At 34.8% G+C, this 21,473-nt stretch overlaps 2 protein-coding genes across 4 annotated transcripts in view; one reads left to right on the top strand and one right to left on the bottom strand.

Annotated features, from left to right (window-relative positions):
• The window catches only part of LOC106878752 (ras association domain-containing protein 5), a 247,897-nt gene that overhangs the window by 37,502 nt on the left and 188,922 nt on the right, over positions 1-21,473 (top strand). The gene's annotated exons all lie outside the window — the stretch shown is intronic.
• The window catches only part of LOC149135138 (uncharacterized), a 111,313-nt gene continuing 99,165 nt past the window's right edge, over positions 9,326-21,473 (bottom strand). Inside the window, exons 3-4 of one of the 2 annotated variants that reach the window (XM_089353944.1) lie at positions 10,687-10,908; positions 9,326-9,657 (exon numbers count right to left, since the gene is read on the bottom strand). In XM_089353944.1, coding sequence (XP_089210070.1) covers positions 9,448-9,657; positions 10,687-10,908 — 432 coding nt within the window. In that variant the 3' untranslated portion in view covers positions 9,326-9,447. The remainder of the gene's footprint in view (positions 9,658-10,686; positions 10,909-21,473) is intronic. The other variant, XM_089353946.1, reaches the window with a different exon arrangement.

Here is a 21,473-nt window from a genome sequence, read left to right as displayed (position 1 = left end):
AATCAATAAAAATTTGAGAATTAAAATTAAATATCTTTTTTTCTAATGGATAAAATTTTATGAAACCTTTACCAATATATTCCTTTAACATTTCTCTTTCATACATATATATATATATATCATCATCATCGTTTAACGTCCGCTTTCCATGCTAGCATGGGTTGGACGATTTGACTGAGGACTGGTGAAACCGGATGGCAACACCAGGCTCCAATCTAATTTGGCAGAGTTTCTACAGCTGGATGCCCTTCCTAACGCCAACCACTCAGAGAGTGTAGTGGGTGCTTTTACGTGTCACCCGCACGAAAACGGCCACGCTCGAAATGGTGTCTTTTATGTGCCACCCGCACAAGCCAGTCCAGGGGCACTGGCAACGATCTCACTCGAAAATCCTACGGGAGCCAGTCAGGCGGTACTGGCAACGGCCACGCTCAAAATGGTGCATCTCATGTGCCACCCGCACAAGAGCCAGTCCAGGGGCACTGGCAACGATCTTACTTGGCTTGCCGGGTCTTCTCACGCACAGCATATTTCCAAAGGTCTCGGTCAATCAAAATTAAAAGAATGGTGTGGATTCAAAGCGTCAATGCTGGGTGTTACTACCCATCAGTCAACCAGATTGGTCTATACATTTTTTCTCTTAACTTTTGTTGTATTGCACCAGATTTTAAGTATTTTATGCCTAAATGTAGGTTATCACTAGTCAAACATAATTCAAAAAAACTAAATTTGATTTCGATTAAAACTGAATTAGTGAGACTGCTTGGAAGACGCTAACTGCAACAAAAAAACTATGTTAAGAATATTATTCAACTACTACCATAGTTGAATGATATATATATATATATATATATATATATATATATATATATATATTAGAAAAAAATAATAAGGTACTCAGATATCTGGATGGTTGTACATTTACAGATTTTTATTAATATGTCACATGTTTTTATAAATTAGCATCTGGAGATTCTACAAGAATGGATGCAAGTGCTAATTTATAAAAACATGTGACATATTAATAAAAATCTGTAAATGTACAACCATCCAGATATCTGAGTACCTTATTATTTTTTGTAATATATAATTTCTGTACATCACCTCCAAACCTTCTTTTATATATATATATATATATATATATATATATATATATATATGCATGCATGCACACACCTCTCACATCTGTCCATATTCAATTCCTCTGCTCCTACCATTCATATCACACTACCTGTCTTTCTAATGAGGAAGTGCACCATGTCTGCTGGCAGCCAATATATTCCTCCACTGCCATCACTCCTTTTCCCTCAAGTTGCTTGTTATCAACACCTATCACTATATCATACTATCAAACATGTGGATGTCATTACTATCTCCCCTTAATGTGCACTCTCATTATACTCTGTCATTACTCTCTTCTTTTCATTACATCTAACATAATCATTTCCATTTCTCTCTCTTCTACTACATCACCCTAGTCATTTTGGATACTCCTATACTCTCATTTCCTTCTCTTTCTCACCCTAGTTAATCTTCTGCCATTACCCTCTCTCCTATTCATCCTTTTGTTACTTCAGAATAAAGCGTGACAATTGAAAAAAATTAACAATAAAGTTTCAATTCAAGCTTCTTTTAAAAATACACACATTTCGTCTATTTATGGTGGGAATGCATTTTTTTAAAAATCAAAATGGGATGTGGAACAAAAATAGCTGAGAAAGACTGGTCAATATTTATTTCTGTTGATATGCCTGAAGGATTAACAAAGTTATTTTGTTGCCCTTGTGTTTATCTAAGTTGGATGGGAGGGATTGTTTTTAAGTCTGAGTTGTTAGTAATGAAGAGGTGTCTGAGTGTTTTAGATGACAGATCTTGTACTGCAGGGATTGTGTGCATTGAAACTAGCTGAGATAAAATACAGTGCCCATCACATGTAAAAATGGCTTTTCATTTCAAGTATTTTTGATTTGTTATACAGATGATCTGTGGCTTTATTCTGTGTGCATTCTGTGTGACAATGTGATGTATGTTCTTTTGTGCTCTTTGTAGTTAGCTTGTGATTTGCTGTAGTGAATCTAGGGCAAGGGTAGAAATTCAGATATAACTCACACAACCTATGATGGATCTAATATATTTTTATATACTTCTGCTGCTGTTTCATTTGAGTGAACCAAAGATGGTAACTGCAAGTGCCCTAAGTGTGCTTGTGCATTACCTTGCTTCTTTGTTTGTATGCCATGGATATTGTAGATATGTTGTAAACAATCTGAGTGGCTGCTATTGTTTAACTCCAGATCAGTCCTGATTCATCTTTTTCTATGTACAGAAAAGCCAGGATCACATTATCCATATCCTAATCTAGTAGTGGTTGCATGTTGTCCAGTGAATATAACTTTATAACTTCACACACCTTTAGACAAAACTGAATAACTTGATACACAATACACGCAGTTATTTCCAGATGTTCACCTAACAATACACAAGTACAATTGCCCAATTGGTTATTATTCTTTCACAAGAAATAGATTTCAGACAGTAGTAATAAGTAAAAAAAATATTAGGTTGCAGCCATCTTTTATAAATAGCTTTGACAATAACTGTGGTTCCAAAAAATGTTCTATTCGTGAATGATTCACAGTATGTTCAACTCATTAAACTTCCATGCTTAAAGATCAAACTTATGGGAAAAGGGAGCAAAAAGAATAGAGCAGTTAATTAACTCACTTCTAATGAAGTACACTGCCTATATGTTCCAATGGCACTAAAATAATCAAGAAGCTGGGAAAATTTATCAAAATAACTTTTTTACATTATACAGCTGAGGCTTGGATTTAACAAAAAAAAAATAAAACAACAAAAAAAAAACCCATCATACTTTTTATGAGGGAAAGTTATAAACACTTAAAAACAAACAAGTTTTGTTTCATACAACCATGAGTGTTTTCAAATTGGTTGAAGTCAAAAATATTTAATGACTTTTAGATTTTGGGATCAACTCATCCTTCTGGAGCAAACTGAAATGACTAATTTGTGGTTTGCACTAACACTAAAAATTTATATTAATATCAAGATTACAGTTGCATTCAGCTAAGAATTGAAATTGGATCAGGTATTCAGCATGCCAAGAAATTATCTGTTACAGAACAGAACAATGTTTGAATTATTAAAAACATTTGTTTTTAAAGAAAATATGGCAACTGAATAAAAAGTGTGTGAATTGCTGCTTCATAGATTACAAGTTCAAACTATACCTGTGCCCTCCATTAAGGAGTGGGTGCTAAACAGTCTCCTTCAAAGTTGAGGGAAGACAATTTGAGCAATCATTTAAACAAAATGAACAACAAGTTAGTAAATGATTAAATTTAAATGCTGTTAATGCACCTTATTTTCTTGATAAATATTTATAACTATATTTCAGACTTACCAAAAACTGTAGCACTTAAACCCTTTCAGGTCATCATACCACACATCTATTCCCCAGCAACTTTTAATTTATTAAAATATCGTTCAGAATAACAGTATTTTTTTTTCCAGTACCTTTGAGTATTAATAATTTCTTAGTAACATTACAAAAGAAATAGAGGAATAGATGAGAAGAAACATTACAAAAGAAATATATGTCAATTGACTCTTACTGGCTAGCATGAAATTTTACCAAGTTGGTGTATCATCAATGGCTGATCAACTTTAATGATTATAAGGCCTGTAGAAATGGTAGTTATGACTATCATAGGTTTCTCTAAAATAAGTGCAATTAGAAATCCAACCTGGCCAGCTGTTATACAATGTTCATTACTTTAAATGTAATGGATGAACAAGAATACAATTCTGAATTGGTGGCTTATAATATTAAAACTTTGAGATTGATGTGATGAGAGTAGATAGTGAATGAATAAAAAAAAAATGTCACTAGCTAAATGTGGATGGTGGTAACTATGACTAAAACTATAAAGGGAGAAATAATAAAACATGGAACAAATAGGTGTGTTGATAAAAATAATAATGAGAAAGGAGAAAGTCAACGATTCTAATCAGATACATAATGCAGTGAAATAAAATAGACAAATTATTTATTACATTAAATTATACCTCAGTAACTGGTAAAAATAAAAATTTACATAGTCTTCAAGCTATAGAAACCATAATGACATAATGATAACCAATAAAATTATTCTAATTCAAGATGTACTTTAATTAGATCTAAAGATAGAATTCCACATATCACCTTCCATTTTCCTTCAAAGATCAGAAATACATGGCTAACTAAGAGACTTTATCTTATATAAACCACAGAAAATTTATCTGTGAAATTCTACCAGATGGAACCCCAAAATATTTGAATAGTTAACCTTTATGATCAAGAGATGTCAAGAACTGCCACAGAAACAAAATGGGGAATAAGTCTTAATATGAAACAAAAAACAAGTCAGCAAAGAAAAAACATACATAAAACTGATAACAAATATCTTTTTCTTTCCTTTCAATTAGCAGACAAAAAAGAAAAAAATCTAAGTATCTAACATTATTCACTTATGCAAGTGGTAGAAATAAACAAAATACTCTGGCAAAGCAGTCATCACAAGCACTTAAACATATTCTTCAACAGTTACAAATACATATTTCATATTATAAGGCTGATGAATGAAATGATGTATGCACATACAAGTTTTCAATTTTCCTCTCACCAACATAAACAAACAACATAGTTTATTGATAAACACAACTACATAACTGCTGATTATTTGAATGACTAAACATTATATTCAATAAGACCAACACATACTGAAACCAACTCAATCCTGTCTTCATATCTCAAAATCTAGGTTCTTCAAGTCATTTTTACTGTCCTCATCTAAGCAAAGTAAACAGTTACTGGAAAAATTCATCACTCCAAGATTACAACAGCAGAGCTATTTACATAGGTAAAAGTCAAGATCAAGTTACTAAACACTGAACTATATTTAGGACATACCACTCTCCTAATTTGCCTTGAAAATTTGAATCAGAAGTAAGATTCTCAGCAGCTAACAACTTCAACAGAAATGTCAGTTCTTCACATTAACAATGTCATTTTCAGCTGGATATTGATGGCAAATCAAAAAGCTGACAGCTATACACCAACACTAGTGTCAGATAATATAACATGTGAACCTGCTACTATATAAACAGTTACGTAAACAAAGTTTCATTTGAAAATAAATATTGCTTTGATACACACACACTTTTACAGCTGTTTTCTACGCTTGGATGGGCTGGCTGGTTCTACAATTTTAGAGATTTTCACAAGTAGTTTAAACAGGTGTTATACAGTTAGGTTCCCTTCAGAGTAACTATTCAATTATGATATAAGAACAGTACATTTTTCTTCAAACATAAAAAAGGAGAAAGCACTTGGTGTTACATTATTAAGATATAGTGCAAAGAGAGTTTGAAATTATTATTTTTGAGGTCAGAGTAGGGTTGTGTAATCTGTACTATCATAAATGGAAATTATACCAGTAACGTACCATAGATGATGAATATTTTAGTAAGATGACTTTAAACATTGGTATATGAAAATAAATGTCAGATTTAAATGATAGTGTAAGACAATGTGTAAAAGGAGTAAAAGTAATACTAAACACTTTCCAGGTCTGTTTTCCTATGAATGAAGCCCTTTGAAATTGTTGATGCTTTCTCTATGCACCAAACAATGATAATTCAAACCAAACATCAATGAAACCTAACCTCATCCAGATAATGTTACTCTGCCCTCTATTCAGTTAAAGACAACCTGCAGAGTATATGGCCTCCCACTTCCCTTCACAGAATGTTTCACATTAATTTTCACTAATGTACTATAGTATTCGAAATTTGGTTATCTACATACTTTAGGAACAATTATACTCTCCTTGCTGCTAACTTCTTGACTATTAAAGCAGGGATGGCATATATTAACAATCAGGCAAAGTGAGGCATTATAATATAAATTTATACTTCATCAAAACACTATGCTACAAATTCAAAAAAGAATTTTTTTTCACTCAATCTATTTTAACAAAAATGCCAGTTCTCAGTCTACTAAAAACCAAACTTTCTCTTATACTGCCACAATGGCTCATTCTTCATGAATCTACTGATATCTTCCACTGAGTGTCATCAATTTTGATATACAAGTTAACATTTTTTAAAGCCAAAGGCATCTAAAAATATTCCTAATTTTGATGTACTGACTGGTTCAGTAGCTTTATTTACCATACATTCATTACAGGTTTAGATTTGTTAAGACTCAATTACATATGATTAAACAGTTTCATGTTAAAACTAATTTCCTTTTTCTTTCCCAAATCAAAGCATTCTCAATATACTGAATCTAAAAAAGACCTGTTAAATGTTTATTATACTGCCATTTTGTTTAATAAACAGAGTATATAGCAATTTACATCTCTAACTAATCAACATGAAAACTTTGTTTTATTAAAGATACCTTTCCTCTTTCTTTAAAAAACATTCCAAAGTTAAAGAATTAAAAAAATAGCTTGAAGGCGAAGAATTAATACAGATTATTTTATTGGCAGAAATGTTATGGCAAAACAAGGAATTCTCAAAACCCAAGTTTCAATGACATGGCAATACTAACTATTATTTAGTTCAATATTTCAATTCATAACCAATAATTCTATTCTGAAACAAAGGTTCACTGTGTACCTTAATGTAATTATTGGTGCCAATAGATTAATTTTTTTTTTTGTTAGTGTTTATGGAGCCTGAGTTTATAGATTGTCAGCCTACTTAAGCGCAATGTCTAGAAATACATCATTTCACTCTTGTTAGATTAAATCACCAAGCTATAACTGGGCACCAAAAGGAGGTTCAACTCACTGGTGTGAGGACATTTTGTTACCTTCTACAGCTGAACTCAAATCCCTCTATATAGCCTGGAGAAAGATAGGCTAAAGATTGTTTCACTCTTTATGTAGATACGTGACATAAAGATGGCATCTTTATGAGGATTGATATAGGCCAGTATGCTATCAAACATAAGTGCACATGTGAACATGCACGCACACACACACTGAAAAAGTGAGGAAAAATATTTCAGTATGATTACTAGTTTTTACCATATTTTATTGGCTGAAAATAATAACACCAGTAATACTAGTTCAAACATCATTCAACAATAATCTTTACTCTACATTCATTAAAAAATTGTGTAAGCTTGAAAAGCAAATTAATATTCAATATTTGCTTCCCCCATGAGCCATTATTATCCTTACATTCCACATCATCTCCACACTAATGTGTTTTCCATATGGTTCTCTCTCAAACAATACTATAATAGGTATTTTCCTGTGTATTTTTTAAAAAATCAAATCTGGTTTTAATTCATTGGAATGCTTACTAGTTCTGGCTCTCAGCCAATTAGTCCATTACTAGGTCAAGATACTATACAGTAACACACCACTTTCCAAACTCCATACATCTAACCAACAGAACTGATATCGATAGTGTAAACTGGTTAGCACTCTAACCTAAAATGGAATTATAATTAGTTTCAATACTACAGAGATTGTCAGTCACCAGTTGCAAATCTGTTAGCTTTAAACTATATGAATTATTAACATTTCATCATTTTTAAAATCATCTTGGAAGGTCATTGGTACGTCACTACTAACAATATCAAAGTCCATTAATGACCTCAACTTTTTCTAGAAAGTTTTCAGACATTTTGGTTCAGTGCTTGACCAAATTTATTTTGTATAGTAACTTTTGTTTTATATTTTTCTTTTCTCTTGTTCTTATTACTGAAGAGTTGCAAACTACGACAGGCCACATGGGGATAAGCACAGCTGCTGTGCTATGCCTATGAACAAGACATAACATTACTTGCTTTTGTCTGTCAAACTCATTATAGGTTTCATTCCTATTTCATGGCCAAGTAGTTAGCACTAAAAAGGAAACAGAGCCTAAAAGCTTTAGTTCCAACAAGTCACAGCAGATGCCAAAATAGCAAATGAGGAAGTGAATAACAATTATGTGTTAAAAGACTGCATGGTGGTAGTTTCCAAGGTGTCTACCTCTGCCACTTAACTGGACTGTTTATAGCAATGAGAGCACTACTGATCAATTTGAAGGATAAACAAACCACCCAGATTATTACATTGCTGTTGCCCAACTTGTGATCTACCATATAGTTTTCAGAATACTGACTGGACAACAAACCAAGGAAGTCAGCAACACTGTGCTAATGAAGACATAATCCACAATGACTCAGTCCAGCTTAGCTGTAAGTAGATGAAATGTCTCACATTTGCAATTAATACTAACATTGTAAAATTAACATGTATTTAGAAACTTATGCACTATTAGAATTGGTGCATTACTGGAATCTTAGAATATTAGGTTACAACAGAAGTACTAGCAGAAATACAAAGGACCTACATACACACACACAGTTTATGATTAAATAACTTGAGTGCTGTATCAAGAAGCAAAGGCTAAGGCAGTAAAACCTTCAGAAACCTAAAATGGAGCTCTAAAGCATGGATGCCTATCTTTTTTCTAAAGGCTTTGGCTGTCACATAAAAACTAAGTGTTGTGCTCTGCAATGCAAAGAGCAACCTATGATTTTGATACACAATGCCAGAATCTATAGTTGGGTATGACTGAAGGGACCTAGTATTAGAAAGTAAAAATTATAAGTTATAATTGCAGGGAATTGATAAAATAAACTTTATTACACCACTTAATGAAGAAATATATTACTAATCAAGCCATAAATGTAAGGTGAAAGATTTTGATATTTAATATATAGCATTGTCAAGTAATTACGGATATGTACTTGCATAGCAAGTGACCTGATCTGAGATCGTGTGCTGGAACGAAAACAATTGCAGCGTGGAAGGTGTTTATAAGCCATTTAAAATAACACACAAAAGCCGTCAGATTCACTTCAACATTTAAATTTAATTTGTCAAAATATTTTCGTCGCTTTGAGACCACGACCTGGTCACTGACAAAATTGTGCTGCACAATTTTGTCAGTGAACAGGTCGCGGTCTCAAAGTGACGAAAATATTTTGACAAATTAAATTTAAATGTTGAAGTGAATCTGACGGCTTTTGTGTGTTATTTTAAATGGCTTATAAACACCTTCCACGCTGCAATTGTTTATTGTCAAGTAAATAAAATGTAAATTGCTAACAGGATGTCAGCTACAGCTACTTGGAGTTAATAAATTTGTTTTTAAATCAGCAATTAACAAAAGTTTTACCTCACATTGAAATTATGCATATCACATCCCACTTACAAAAAATATTTCCGTATTTTTCATATGGAATTATCCATACTTATCCCTTTTGAAAGAGCTTTGCAAATCTTTTGTTTTCCATGGTTTATTGATAATTCCTTGCAAAAGTGACATAAAATAAAACAAACACTAGTGATCTTCTCTTTACTGATAAGGAAACTATTTTACTCTTATAAAACATGAAAAATAGAAACAAATATGTAAGTGAAGAGAACTTACTAGAGCGAGATTGGCATTTGGAACATTGTTATTGTATTCTTGTAATTTACTTTTAAGCTCCTCCCGATTAAGTGTTGCTTCACTTGGTTCTTTCTTTGGTAAAATCTCATCCGGAATTGGACCTGATCTGTAACCAGAATCGGTTTCATCCTGAGGAAAAATAAAAGGTACAACCAGTGTTATGATTATTGCTTGCAGGGGAAGTGGGGTCTTTTTCTTTCTTTTCTTTTTTTTTAACTGACAATATAAAATAGACAATGAAAGCTAAACAGCAAAACAAAGAGATTTCAATCAAGTAAACTGTCATATGTACATAGCATAAAAAAAACTTACTAAATCAAATTATTGTCACTAATTAAAAGTAATTATCTAATTTATTTAATAGACAAATTATGGGTCACAATATTGTATTTATTTTCAGCCAAAATTTATTTTGCAACATGTAAGACACATATTAGCCATTCAGGAACACACAAACTTTGCTTAAACATTTATTGAGGAACATTGTCAGTGACCAGGTTGCAGTTTGGAGCAATGTAAATTTGGATACCATATCAGAATCAATAAATATTTAAGTGAAGTTAAAAGTCTTTGTATGTTTCTGAATGACAAATGTGTGTCTTCCATGCTGTAGTCATTTTAGTTTCAACATACAATGTCAGGTTGAAACATTTGCCATGCGAGTACACCTCTGTAATTTATTTATTTTATTCATTATAAAAGAACAATGCTGAATAATTCCATAAAAACATACTTAAATTAATTGGAACTACTCTACAGAATTTCACATGCCCAAATGAATCTAAATTTCTTATATAGTACCATTATTACATTGACAATTACAAATATATAAGCCTAAAAATCAATCAAGAAGCACCATTACATTGAATAAATCAAATATTTACCAGCTACATGTTCTGGCAAGATGCAATACAAAATTTGCTATAATTATTTTATACAACTAGACTGAAGTAATTGTATATATAGTTACTAACAAAATAAAAAGCAACTTAGGAAAAAAATGTACAATAGCAAAAAATATTTTAAGAAAAAATTCAACAAATTCTTGTTTAAATAATTGGGATGGAACCAAAAAAAATGCTATGAATTTTAATAACTCTAGGGTTACAGGATAGCCAAAGCATTCACTAGCAGTGAAATAAACAGCTTTTCACCAACCTGAAATCTTATTGGAGGAATTTTGGAATGTATATCTCTAAACAACAACTGTAACTTTTCCCAATCCCAACAGGCCACCATGTCTTTTACTTTGTGAGGCAGTTGTTCTTGATCCCTCAAAGATTTGGTGACCCACAGGAATGGTGATAAAACAGGTTCATGAATATCAATTCTCAGAGGAATATCTTCTCTGTAAACTTGAGAGAGCTCCCTGGAACAACTCTGTTTAACAGGAGAAACAGGTGTTTATGACTTCACATCCATTAAAGTTCTGGTCTCAACATGTCTATGCACTGGTGTGAGAGGCAAGTGGTGTCTGAGAATATGCATGCATTTGTAGATAAAGTGGCATAATATAATAAGACTACATGAACACTAAACTATAATAAATCATTTAGTTCATGAAATGTTAACAAATAACAAAAATCAAAGTTGAATCAAGAATTTTTTTTCCTTCTCATATCTGTTCATTCTCTTAATGGTGATGAAATAAACAAATTATTTTACATATTTTACATATTTCTATTCATCTTAGACTAAAGAAGTTTTCTAATCTATTGGAAAATCAACATTAAAGTCAGATGTAGGAGAAGGACTTTTCAGAATGTAAAAGTCTATGTACATAAGAAATATTGAAATCTACACTAAAACTCTAAATTAATTTATATTTTCTTTTTACACTTCTTAAGGTAACCATAGCAGGACTCAAGACCAAAGTGCCTCTGATCATTATCTTGCTAAAGCAATGAAATACTAGCCAGAGAAGTCTGGAACATAAAAATAAGGAATTTGCAATACATAAATTTTAAGTAAAGATGCGATGTCAAGGATTTGTAGTTAGCTCATTTTGTGTTATTAAGCCGACGATAGAGAACTCTCCCACTGGTCAGGTTATCAAGCTAACAGATGTAAAGACTCCATCAAGGGATCTGGTACCTGTTCTTGAGATTTTGGTAAACTAAGGTATGTGCAGCAAACAACTTTGAGTTAGTACAAATATTGTCAAATTGCCATATTGTAAAAGTGTCTATGGGGAAAAGAGAGAACATGTTATAATATCAGCATCACTTTACTTTTAGTCTTCTCCCTTGTGCTTTATAAAATTAGATGAATTGCACCCAGCCAAACTGGTTACCATACCAGATGCACAACACAGCATGATAACATTTAGAGTGCCAAGACACACAGAATTCACTGTATGAACAGATTTCTTTTTTGATTACAAGACCCCATAAAAGAAAGCCTGAATCTAGAAGCCATTGATCTATTTCTAATGTAGAAGTAAAATCACTATTAGTATAGAAAACTTATTGAAAAGACTCTTTGATACCATTATAATAAAATAGGTCCAGGTCTAGAGTTCATAAATAATCTGTACCACGTTGTTCAGCTCAAAAGGTGAGTACAATTTTAATAGGAAAAAAACGCTGGAGATGTGAAAAGTAAAATTATGGTTGTGAATGTAGAAGGTAAGTTATATTTGCAAGTATCATCATCATTTAATGTCTATTTTCCATGCTGGCATAAGCTGGGTGGTTTGATAGGATCTGGTGGGCCATGGAGCTGCACCAAGTTCCAGTAACAGCTTTGGTTGCTATGGCTGGATATCCTTCCTAATGCCATCCACCTTAGTGTAAACTGGGTACTTTTTGAGCCACACTTTCAGAACATCCTCTCCAACTACTAATAGAAACTAACTACTACATCCAGGGAATAGATATATTCCAAAAAATTTTTTTCCCATGTGTCAATGTTCATTGTTTCCACACATCTTCCGCATACAAAGACTATTTTCTCAGTTAGCCTTCCACTGCACTTTTTGTGTGCCCATAGCCTGCACTGGTTACACCATATGGAATTCCTACCTACACCTTTACAACACAATGAGGAGGGCCATTTACCTGAAGGGAGTAGAGTCCTGTCTGTTTCCCTGATTACTAGAACTCTGTTCTTCAAGTTAACTTTAAGGCCTTTTGATTTCCGGTTTTGTTCCACATCTGGAATTTCTTTTCTAATTCTATTAGAGAATTTGCTATAAGAACAAGATCACCAGTGTATAGTAGCTTCCAGGGGTAGCTGGTCTTAAATTCCTCTGTTATGGCCTAGAGAAAAATGATGAACAAATGCCAATTACAGTAGCTTTGCACTTAGCTAAATACTTCTCCTGCAGATGACTTACTAAGAACATGGCATCTGTAGTACTTCACCCTAGCATAAAACCAAAACTACATTTCATCTAGTCAAATTCTGCTCCTAATTAAATGGGCTATAACTTTCTCTCTCTCTCTCTCTCTCTGTGTAACTACTGCAGCAGATATTTTAAGCATTCCAGCAATAATTTCATATCTACTTATATTACCTGTACATTACCTAAGAATTGACAAAACTCTGGTAAATCAGCAATTTGGCAGGAGACTAAAGAAAAGAATTAAGAGGTTATGATTATTTTTGCTGTGTAACCCCAGTAAAACCCTGATAAAGCAGATCTCTGATCAAGACATTCTAGTTGTCTCTATTCTATTTTATTATGGGCATATAAGCGTATGTTATCAACCTGCTTTTTTTTCTAATTATAATTGCTTTAGCGGCTAGAAAGAGTTGTGTCCAAAGCCAACACAGGCTCTCAAATAAAAGTGAAACTGAAGTCATTGGCTTTCCTCTTGAGCAAGTCAATAGCTGCAACAAAAACATGCAGGGTGGGAACTCCAGAAGAATAATGTTCTGAAGAGGAAGTACTGGGTGTAGCAGTTAGTGCAGAGACTGGGTAGCAAGGGGACAATATAGGTGACAAGAGAAAAGATGATCATTTTGGGTATTCCAGAATAGCAGTGACATGAGACTGGTCAGATGTGATGAGCAGACTATTGTAGCAGTAGAACATCTGAGTACCTGTGGGTGAGATATAATGGTAAGCCATGTAACACATTAGTTGAGTGCCCTGTTTTTGGATGGAATCTAGGATGTCTGAGTACGTAGCAGCAACATTGTTTGAGATGTGGGAAGGATCTCACCTGAGCTTTATAAAGAATTAGTTGTTGGGAACTGAAGTATTTTCTGGCCCTAGAGAGGAAGGCTAGTTTTTTTTTTTTTTGTGATGCAGTTTCAGCTATATTTGGAATGTTTATTCATCAGGAGTATCCACAGTGATAGGGAGGGCATTTTTGAGGTCTCTGTTCATAGTGTCAGTGCAGATTTGACATGAAATATCCAGGCTGTACATAGATACTGCTTGGGTGTGGAGGAATGAAAAGTGGTATCATCTATGCAGAAGCGCATGTTGTTAGATGACAGCAAATAGTTCTCGAATGTATTAGAGAAAGCTTAATCAACACGTGATAATGATGTGATCTGACAAGAAGCTACCTATTACAAAAGATGAAAAATGAATGGAATCTGTAGGTGCATGTCAGCGCTTTGTTGATGTTTAAGGAAATAACATTTTTATTAAATTTCTCAACGGCAAAAGTCCAATTATCATAGGAGAACACATCTCCAGTAGATTTGACTTCATTAGAGCTGCACTGATAGTCATTCAGGAAGGAGACTGAAGGTTATGGGCAAGACTGTTGTTAATGAACAATTTCCACTACATTAGAAATAGCAAGTATGGTAGAATGTTACTTGGCAAAGTCAGAGGGTTAACTCTATTAAAGATTGTAGGCTGTGATTTGAAGGAGAATTAGCACTTACTTCTAGCAAGTTGACTGGCTACATAAAGAGTCCCTCTTTGGCCCATAAAGGCAGTGGTTTTAATACATGGTATTAAGTGAATGGTAAGCACAGTAGGGATGATGATGGCCAGCATCCTAAAAAGCAAAAAAAAACTCATGTCCCTTCCTTCTCCACTTCTTATTTTCCTAGTGTGTTTGTGCGTGTGTGAGAGAGAGGTAAAGAGGGAGAGGTGTTAGATAACATTTTAATGAACATCAGAGTTGGCTAATTTAAAAAAAGAAATCTTAAGCACCACATGTTCAAGAAGGAAATGTTTTTATAGCCTAATGTAATAAAGATATACTTGCCATTTTCCTTTTATGAAAGTAGAAAGGGTTTGCATATGTGTGCATATGCACATGCACGCATGCACACACACACACACAATGTACTAGGATCTCTGGCACACTGACAAATAATCAGGACATCAAACATCTGAAGGAATAGTTAGCAACAGGAACACCCATGAAATTAAGGTGGTGACCTGTTCAGATGACTCACTAAACGCAGTTGATAGGCTCTATTACATAGAAGATTTAATTAGAACTGGTGCTTGTTGCACATAGTGCTGAAAAACAAAGTAGCTATAACAATAACGAGATAAAAGTTCAAGGAGCTGCTGCTTTTGTTGACAATAAAAGGTGTATGATATTGCAGGATAAAGAAATACAAGCATTGAATACAGATCTACAAAAGATGGAGAAAAATGAGGCAACAATAGTTTGCTGAATATATAAAATTAACATGCAAAAAAAGCAAAAGAGAGATGAAAGAGCAGTTGGGTGTTAAAGGTGTTAGCCATTGTACACAGATGAGTCGACCAGTAGGGGTCAGGATAAGTACTGGAGGAAAAGTGTTGTGATGACATCCAGCAACAAAAGTCCATAGCACACATATACAAAAGAAAAAAAAATGGTAGAGTTAAATTTTGGTCTTCTCAGACAAGATAGCAAAACTCAAAGAGAAGTATTGATTTACCATACAGATTAGCCAGCAAATATTCAAAACAATGTATATGTTTACATATAAGAAAAAGAAAATGTGTGAAGAAAAAAAGAGAAGCTGTGTGTGTGTCCCCTTCTCTCCTTTCTCATATACAGATACACTATATATATATATATACATACACAAATACACACAATTTTAGTATATATATATATATATATATATATATATATATATATATATATATCATCATCATCATCGTCATCGTTTAACATCCGCTTTCCATGCTAGCATGGGTTGGACAACTTGACTGAGGACTGGTGAAACCAGATGGCTACACCAGGCTCCAATCTGATTTGGCAGAGTTTCTACAGCTGGATGCCCTTCCTAATGCCAACCACTCAGAGAGTGTAGTGGGTGCTTTTTATGTGCCACCGGTACGAAGGCCAGTCAGGCGGTACTGGCAACGACCACGCTCAAAATGGTGTATTTTATGTACCACCTGCACAAGAGCCAGTCCAGGGGCACTGGCAACGATCTCGCTTGAAAGTCCTTACACACGCTGCGGACACAAGTGCCAGAAAGGCGACGCTGGGCACAATTTCGCTTTCGCTTGCCCCAATAAGTCTTCGCAAGTTGAGTTTCGTGTCCAATGAGGGAGACAACGTTGGCATGGGTGCCAGACGTCAAATTTAACTCGATTTCGATTTCACTTGCCTCAACAGGTCTTCGCAAGTGGAGTTTAGTGTCAAATTTAACTCGATTTCGATTTCACTTGCCTCAACCGGTCTTCGCAAGTGGATTTTAGTGTCCAATGTAACTCGATTTCGATTAGGAGTGAAAAAACTACAGAAGGCTTGTGTTATATGGTCAAAGTATATATTTAAATCGTTATGTTAGAAAAATGTTATAAAATTTTGAGTATAGAAACATTGTTTTTGGAGAAATAACTGCTTTCGTATTTTCTTTTCAAATTTCTCTACCTGTATCATAACATGTCTTTGCTATGGTGTAAAATATGGAGTTCTAGACAGTTCAACTCATAGAGGATGGAATCAGACGTGCATCACAAATTGACATAGAAAACTTAGGAAAAGTTCAACACAGCAGCACACCTTCCCCAAAAATACTGCCGTACATATCCACATACAACCCCAGAAACAAAGAAGCCTTCACCATCATCACCCAAAATTTACCAATGCTACATAAGGACCCCAAATTAAAGGAAATTTTACACACACATAAAATCATTAAAAGCTACAAACAACCAAAATCACAAAAAAAGATCCTCACAAAGGCAAAATTATTTTCCAAAATAACAGATGCAAAAGTGAAAAAAATGTGGTCGATCAAATTGCGCAACATGCCCAAACCTTCTAGAAGGATCAGAATTCCTTTTCAAAGAGGGACAAAAATTCAAAATCAAATCTGACTTTACTTGTGCTTCAGAAAACCTGATTTATGTCATAAGATGCTCGGGCTGCCACCAAAACTACATAGGGTCCACAGGATTATCGCTCAGACGCAGATGCACTCTGCATCGACAGCAGATTGCATTCCCAGAATACAGAATGATACCCTTTAGTGAACATATTGAGAAATGCGCAAAACAAATGCTACCACAATTTATAATCTTTCCATTCTATCAATGTGCCATTGGAACACCAACACAAATTAGATTAAATAAGGAAACCTTCTTCATTGAAAAATATAAGCCAAAACTTAACCATTTCTAACAATTTGAAATACAGAAACTCACCTCATTGAAAAAAATTTAAAGCAAAACCTTATGACTTTTTAACATTCTATTCCTTCTAAACCAAATCATGTTAGATTAATCAAGCCCTATCATCTCCAACATTTTTGATTATCTCCCTTATACCAGAAAAATTCCCTGATTACCTTACCCTGTCTAGAACTCCATATTTTACACCATAGCAAAGACATGTTACGATGCAGGTAGAGAAATTTGAAAAAAAAAATACGAAACTGGTTATTTCGCTAAAAACAATGTTTCTATACTCAAAATTTTATAACATTTTCTAACATAACGATTTAAATATATACTTTAACCATATAACACAAGCCTTCTGTAGTTTTTTCACTCTTGTTTATCTTTTATACATCCAACCACGTGCTTTCACATACCAACTTTCTCACCTATATATATATATAGGCGCAAGAGTGGATGTGTAATAAGTAGCTTGCTTACCAACCACATGGTTCTGGGTTCAGTCCCACTGCGTGGCACCTTGGACAAGTGTTTTCTACTATAGCCTCAGGCCAACCAAACCCTTGTGAGTGGATATGGTTGATGGAAACTGAAAGAAGCCCGTCGTGAAGGGGTATCTTGACAACTGAGGTTGGTGTGGTTATATCCCCGTAACTGAGCGGTTTGGCAAAAGAGAACGATAGAATAAGTACTAGGCTTACAAAGAATAAGTCCTGGGGGTCAATTCTTTTACTTGTTTCAGTCACTTAACCGCAACTATGCTGGATCACTGCCTTAAAGGGTTTTTAGACAAAGAAATCAACCCCAGAACTTATTTTTTATAAGCCTAGTACTTATTCTATCAGTTTCTTTTACCAAACCACTAGGTTATAGGGACATAAACACACCAACATCGCTTGCCAAGCAATGGTGGGGGACAAACAGACACAAAGACACACCGCATAAATACATGTATATATATACGTGTGTGTGTATATATATATATATGTGTGTGTGTGTGTATACCGTGTTTCCTTGAAAACAAGACCCAAAAACGCACTAGAGCTTGGGGGGGGGGCTTATATTTTTGCAGAAAAAATACAAGAAAGACAAAAAAGCCTCACGTCCTCATGTAAAAAGAAAAAAATGTAAAACGGAAACATGTTTTTAGTTATCAAAAGTTTATTTATTTGCTTATTGTTTTTAGTCAAGTACAAACATTTCGTCCTCTTCTGGAACATTGTCATGAATTATCAAACCCCAAATTTTACACTGAATTTCTTGCAAATCTATTTTCTGTAGAATCATGGACCCCAATCTATCATGTTTGGCAGTATGGCCTTCCTAAAATGAACACTTTTTGTCCAAGTACCCTGCTCATAGTGCATTGGCAATGAAACTGTCAGTAATTTTATTCCATGAATTCTTCAACCAATTCACGACTTTTTGGAGGTTGGGTTTGACAAAGTTTCCATGCTGTTTTCTCCCCATTCTATGTTTGATATATTCATTCACTTCCGTCCACAAGTAATCATTGAAGAACTTGTCTATGACAAGATCTAATGTTTGCAGATATGAAGTCATTCCTGCAGGAATCATTATGTGGTCAATTCTTCTTTCTGAAAGGAAAGTTTTCATATCTTTTGCGTGATGAGTAGTGGCCGAATCCCAGACTAAAAGACCTCTTTGAGAACTTTTTAAGACAAGTGGCATAGTTAAATCCACAGCTTGTAACAGCTTGTGTGCACCAAGCCTTTTCCGTTTCAAGGACATAAATACCTGAAACTCATTCTATTTTTTCTTTTTTGCCTTTTGTGATGATAAGCAGTGGGACTTTTGTTCCATCAAGACAAATTGCAAAAATACAAGTAACTTTTGCAGTTTCATAATCTGTTGAGGTAACATAGATTGAAGAGGCACCTGTCTATTCAATTGTTTTCGATCCTTGGCCCATAAATACTGCAGTCTCATCCATAGCAATTATATTGGAGAGATTGTATTTAGAAAAGTTAATGTTACCAATGAAGAACTTGAATGCCAGTACACATTGAATCACTTCAGCATCCTCCAGCTTGAACAGTGCTGTCAATCTTCTTAGTAAGAGCTCATATCACCAAAAGAAGTCATCCAACCAATGAGGTGATGCTTTGAATATCTCTAGGGGTATATCCAACTGTTGTGCCATTGCAAGAACAAATTCTTGGATATCAGCCCTGCATATAACCAAAGCCTTTGTTCTCTTGTCAGCAATCCATCCCAAGGTGATATCTTCCAGCTCCAAAAATAATGGTTATTGACCTGATCCACACTTGCATTTTTTAACACTTCCCTCATCTACCTGTCTACTGAGATTACCGTACTCTGCTCACCCTGTTTGAACCATTCAAAGATCCAACATCTTCTTACAGAAAACCATAAGATTCTTGTTATTGTACTCCATGGAATAACTCTTTCTTTTTGCTCTCATCTTGCCTGGGGGACAAAGGAGTCAAGCTTACCACAGACTTTAGCCAAGCTGTGGTAGTTAATTTATTCTGCAAACATTACATGGTCTTGCTAACAAGCTGATGCATCTTTGACTAGGTCTTATTTTCAGGGTAGGACTTATATTAAAAACACCCCGTGAAATCATGGTAGGGCTTATTTTCGGGGAAACATGGTATAAATCCTATTATAAATTTGAGTGATATTTCTCTGTCCGTTACATTTTTATGTTAATTCCTTCTAGACCATTGATGCAAGGCTGACGAAACTCAAGCCAGCAACTCCCCTAATCTCAGGGAATGTCCTAAGGGGGTTTATTTTCTTAAGGACCACTTAATTGGGGCCCCACTGATCCCCCTATTTTTACTGCATTTTACACTAAATACATGGTATTGGCAACCAGATCAGAACAATGACAATAAATTTCATACCATGAACTCCCAGGGAGTACCATAAGGAGGTTCAGTTTCTGAAGAGCCACTTAAATGGGTCTCTACTGTCCCCACTATTTTTACTACATAAAGAGTTTGGAATAGGATGTTGGATAATTAATACCAGAAGATAAATATACAATGAATGTGTCCAAGTTCATTTCATTACACAAGGCTAAAGGGCCCCGAAGCAGCCCAATAGTGGGGCTGAAGGCTTCAAGGCTAGTATAGTACACACCTCCAACTGATACTCATACTTTGTAAGTGATCCATATTAAATGAACAATTTGTTCATATTTACCACATCATTATAGTGATCATAAAAAGAAAACTGCATAAAGCTTTTATGCATGGGTTTTAAATCATTACTCCACCTCCCATGCAACGTTTGTAAATGAACAATAGCTTTCTGTTAAAGGACTCATTTAAAATAATTTGATTCTGGTTGGAGACAATTTTTCTGTAAAGAAATAACAGAAATATTTATATTCATCTTTTATTCATTGTGTATATTGTAAAATATTCAAATATACTTTCTACACTGGAGATAACTTGCTGTACATTATCATCATCATTTAACATCCGCTTTCCGTGCTGGCATGGGTTGGACAGTTTGACTGAAGACTAGTGAACCAGAAGGCTGCACCAGGCTCCAATCTAATCTGGCAAGGTTTCTGCAGCTAGTTGCCCTTTGTAACGCCGACCATTCCGAGAGTGTAGTGGGTACTTTTTACATGCCAGGCAATACTGGCATCGACTTTACTCAAGTGATGCCTTTTACATTCCACCAGCATGCTAGCCAGTCAGGCAGCACTGGCATTAACCACGTTTGAATGGTACTTTTTATGTGTCACTGGCACAGGGGCCAATCAGGCGGCACTGGCATCGACCACGTGCAAATGAGGCTTTTTATGTGCCACTGGCATGGACGCCAGTCAGGTGGTACTAGTAATGGCCATGACAATGATTTCACTTGACTAGCGTTGTCTTCTCAAGCACAGTATATTACCCAATGATTGAAGGGTACTCTTAAATGGGCCACTCATGTGACACTAGCCTAGGTCACAGCTACGGTCTTACTTGGCTTACCAGGTTTTCTCAAGCACAGCATGTCTCCAAAAGTTTCGCTCACTTGTCACTGCCTCTGAGAGCCCCAACATTTGAGGGTCATGCTTCACCACCTCATCTTAGGTCTTCCTGGGCCTACCTCTTCCACTGGTTCCCTCCACTGTTAGTGTGTGGCACTTCTTCATGCAGCTGTCCCCATCCATAAGTAACACATGACCATACCAGCGCAATCGTCTCTCTTGCACACCACATCTGATGCTTCTTATGTCCAACTTTTCTCTCAGGGCACTTACACTCTGTTGTGTATACACACTGACATTACACATCCAGCAGAGCATACTAGCTTTATTTCTTTCAAGCCTACGCATTTCCTCAGCAGTCACAGTCCATGTTTCACTGCTCTGTAGCATAGCTGTTCACACACATACATTGTACAG

The sequence above is a fragment of the Octopus bimaculoides genome, chromosome 6 (genome assembly GCF_046866305.1).
Source record: "Octopus bimaculoides isolate indiv1 chromosome 6, ASM4686630v1, whole genome shotgun sequence".
Taxonomy (NCBI): Eukaryota; Metazoa; Mollusca; class Cephalopoda; order Octopoda; family Octopodidae; genus Octopus; species Octopus bimaculoides.
Note: the sequence above shows the minus strand (reverse complement) of the source record. Positions and strands in the feature narration are given on the sequence as shown.